The 2500-nt window shown below is 42.6% G+C and overlaps 1 protein-coding gene across 1 annotated transcript in view; it reads left to right on the top strand.

Moving 5' to 3' along the window:
• LOC127453084 (potassium/sodium hyperpolarization-activated cyclic nucleotide-gated channel 3-like) overlaps positions 1-2500 on the top strand; it is a 26071-nt gene that overhangs the window by 6654 nt on the left and 16917 nt on the right. Inside the window, exons 3-4 of the mRNA XM_051719145.1 lie at positions 681-791; positions 883-1044. Coding sequence (XP_051575105.1) covers positions 681-791; positions 883-1044 — 273 coding nt within the window. The remainder of the gene's footprint in view (positions 1-680; positions 792-882; positions 1045-2500) is intronic.

The following is a 2500-nucleotide window of genomic DNA, read 5'->3' as shown; positions in this document are numbered from 1 at the left end:
CTCAGCGAAAGGTCAATTTCAATAGACTAACCCTGGCAAAATAAAGGTGTAAATAAATATTTAGTTCAGATTTGTTCACTCATTCATTCTGTAAAAATTCGGAATGCCCAATCCCCAATGCACTCTAAGTCCTCGTGGTGGTGTAGTGACTCGACTCAATCCGGGTGGCGGAGGACGAATCTCAGTTTCCTCCGTGTCTGAGACCGTCTATCCACACATCTTATCATGTGACTTGTTGAGCGCATTACCACGGAGACGTAGTGTGTGTGGAGCTTCACATTATTCTCTGCGGCATCCACCCACAACTCACCACGCGCCCCACCGAGAGCAAGAACCACATTATAGCGACCACGAGGAGGTTACCCCATGTGACTCTACCCTCCCTAGCAACCGAGCCAATTTGGTTGCTTAGGAGACCTGGCTGGAGTCACTCAGCACGCCCTAAATTCAAACCCGTGACTCCAGGGGTGATAGTCAGCATCAATACTCACTGAGATACCCCCTGTGTGTGTGCATGTTTAAAGGTGTGTGTATGGGGCGAGGGGCCTGTGTGGTGTGAGGTCATGAATGGTAGATTTCACCCCAATTTCACATTGCATGTAAACACCTTTACCGGCATTCTTAGGGTTGTGTGTGCATGTGTGTTGTGCGTTCACTGAGCTGCTGTGTGTTTCCTGCAGGTGTACCGGACTGCACGAGCGCTGAGAATCGTTCGATTCACCAAGATCCTGAGTCTGCTGCGACTGCTGCGTCTGTCACGTCTCATACGATATATCCACCAGTGGGAGGAGGTGAGACAGACAGACACACAGACAGGGCTTTTTTAAAGTGCTCATATAAATCGGGATGTAAGTGCATGTGGTGATCACATGGCTTTCTCAGATCTTCCACATGACCTATGACCTGGCCAGTGCGATGGTTCGTATTGTCAATCTGATTGGCATGATGCTGCTGTTGTGTCACTGGGACGGATGTCTGCAGTTCTTGGTGCCCATGCTGCAGGATTTCCCGCTGGACTGCTGGGTCTCCAAAAACAACATGGTGGTGAGTGAATCTGAGCTTCAAGTTACCGCCCCGTCTGCTCCGCCCCCTGTCCGCCATTGGTCAATCAGACAGATAGTGCCACCCTACACTCCCTCCATTGAGGCAGAAGTTGACATGTCGTGCCACTCAAACAATCAAATGAATGTTTTTACAGAGTCACAGTGTTTACACTCTTCAGGAACCACCAATGGATTACTGATAGTGACTCTCAACATTCAACTGAGATACCAGAACATACAAACACACATGTACACATACACATAATGTGTGTGGGTGTGTGTTTGTGCACACATGGGGGGTTCATTTCGAGGTCACATGAGTTGCTCAATCATTGTCATCAGTGTGAACTGCTCAGCAGCACGACTCATTCGATGTCCTCATGTGTATTTAAAGATATTTGCATATCAAAGATACATTTGAAGTTTGCTTGTTCAATTATAAGTTGAAACACGTTCAGACTGACGAGTGTCGCAAACAGAAATCTGATACAGTATATGGCAATATATGCAAAACACATATATGAAATCTATGTTCAAACATGGTTTTCAGTGATATAAAAACAAGTCACATACTGTATACATGCAATAGTCTGCAATAGTACAATAATAATATATGAAACAGATATTTTAAAATGCTACAAAAATGGCCGTTTTCATGTATGTAACAGTATTTTCCCCAAATACTAGTGGAATTTAAAATACATATATGCTCAAATATATATATACTTTCATTTATATACACTATATGTTTATATATGGCCATATATTAGATTTCTTTAGTCAAGGAAACGTCATATTTAAATAAATTGTAATACTAATACTAAAAGTATGAATATACTGTATATTGGTACACTATTTTACAAATGGACTATTTTCCCCAATATTTGTGTGCTATTTATGTTTTTGCTCAGCTATGCAACATGTTCTAATGGCAAATTATTGGAATGAACTTGTTTTTCTCTTGTTGTGGTTCTCATGAGAAGCACTGGTTGTGTGGTACACATGAGTGACCGTTAACCAAGTTGCAGCCCATGACGAGTGTTTCAGATTAATGGAGTTCACTTATGAGTCAGTATGTTGCCTTAGAAGTGAACTGTATAGACAGTAGACAGTGAGGCTGCTTGTTGGGAACAGACCCGCTGTGTTCACGTCATGTCGGAACTGAAGCATCCACTGACTCAGAAATGACTCATGTCTGTGGCAACACTCATAACCCCAAAACAGATCCATGTGCAGCTTCATTATTGATGACTGCAAAACACTGTACTTCATTACTACATTAATTTACTTCTAAATGCTCTAGACGTAAGAACACCACACAACATCAGCTATATTGAAATGAACAGGGTCCCAGAGTGATCTCCAAACTACCAGTAGTGTAGTCTATGGCATACGCAGTATGCCCACCTATCTTTCTTAGGATTTTGCATATGCCCACCTAATTAAGTGATGATATG

Source organism: Myxocyprinus asiaticus, chromosome 15 (assembly GCF_019703515.2).
Source record: "Myxocyprinus asiaticus isolate MX2 ecotype Aquarium Trade chromosome 15, UBuf_Myxa_2, whole genome shotgun sequence".
Lineage (NCBI taxonomy): Eukaryota > Metazoa > Chordata > Actinopteri > Cypriniformes > Catostomidae > Myxocyprinus > Myxocyprinus asiaticus.
Note: the sequence above shows the minus strand (reverse complement) of the source record. Positions and strands in the feature narration are given on the sequence as shown.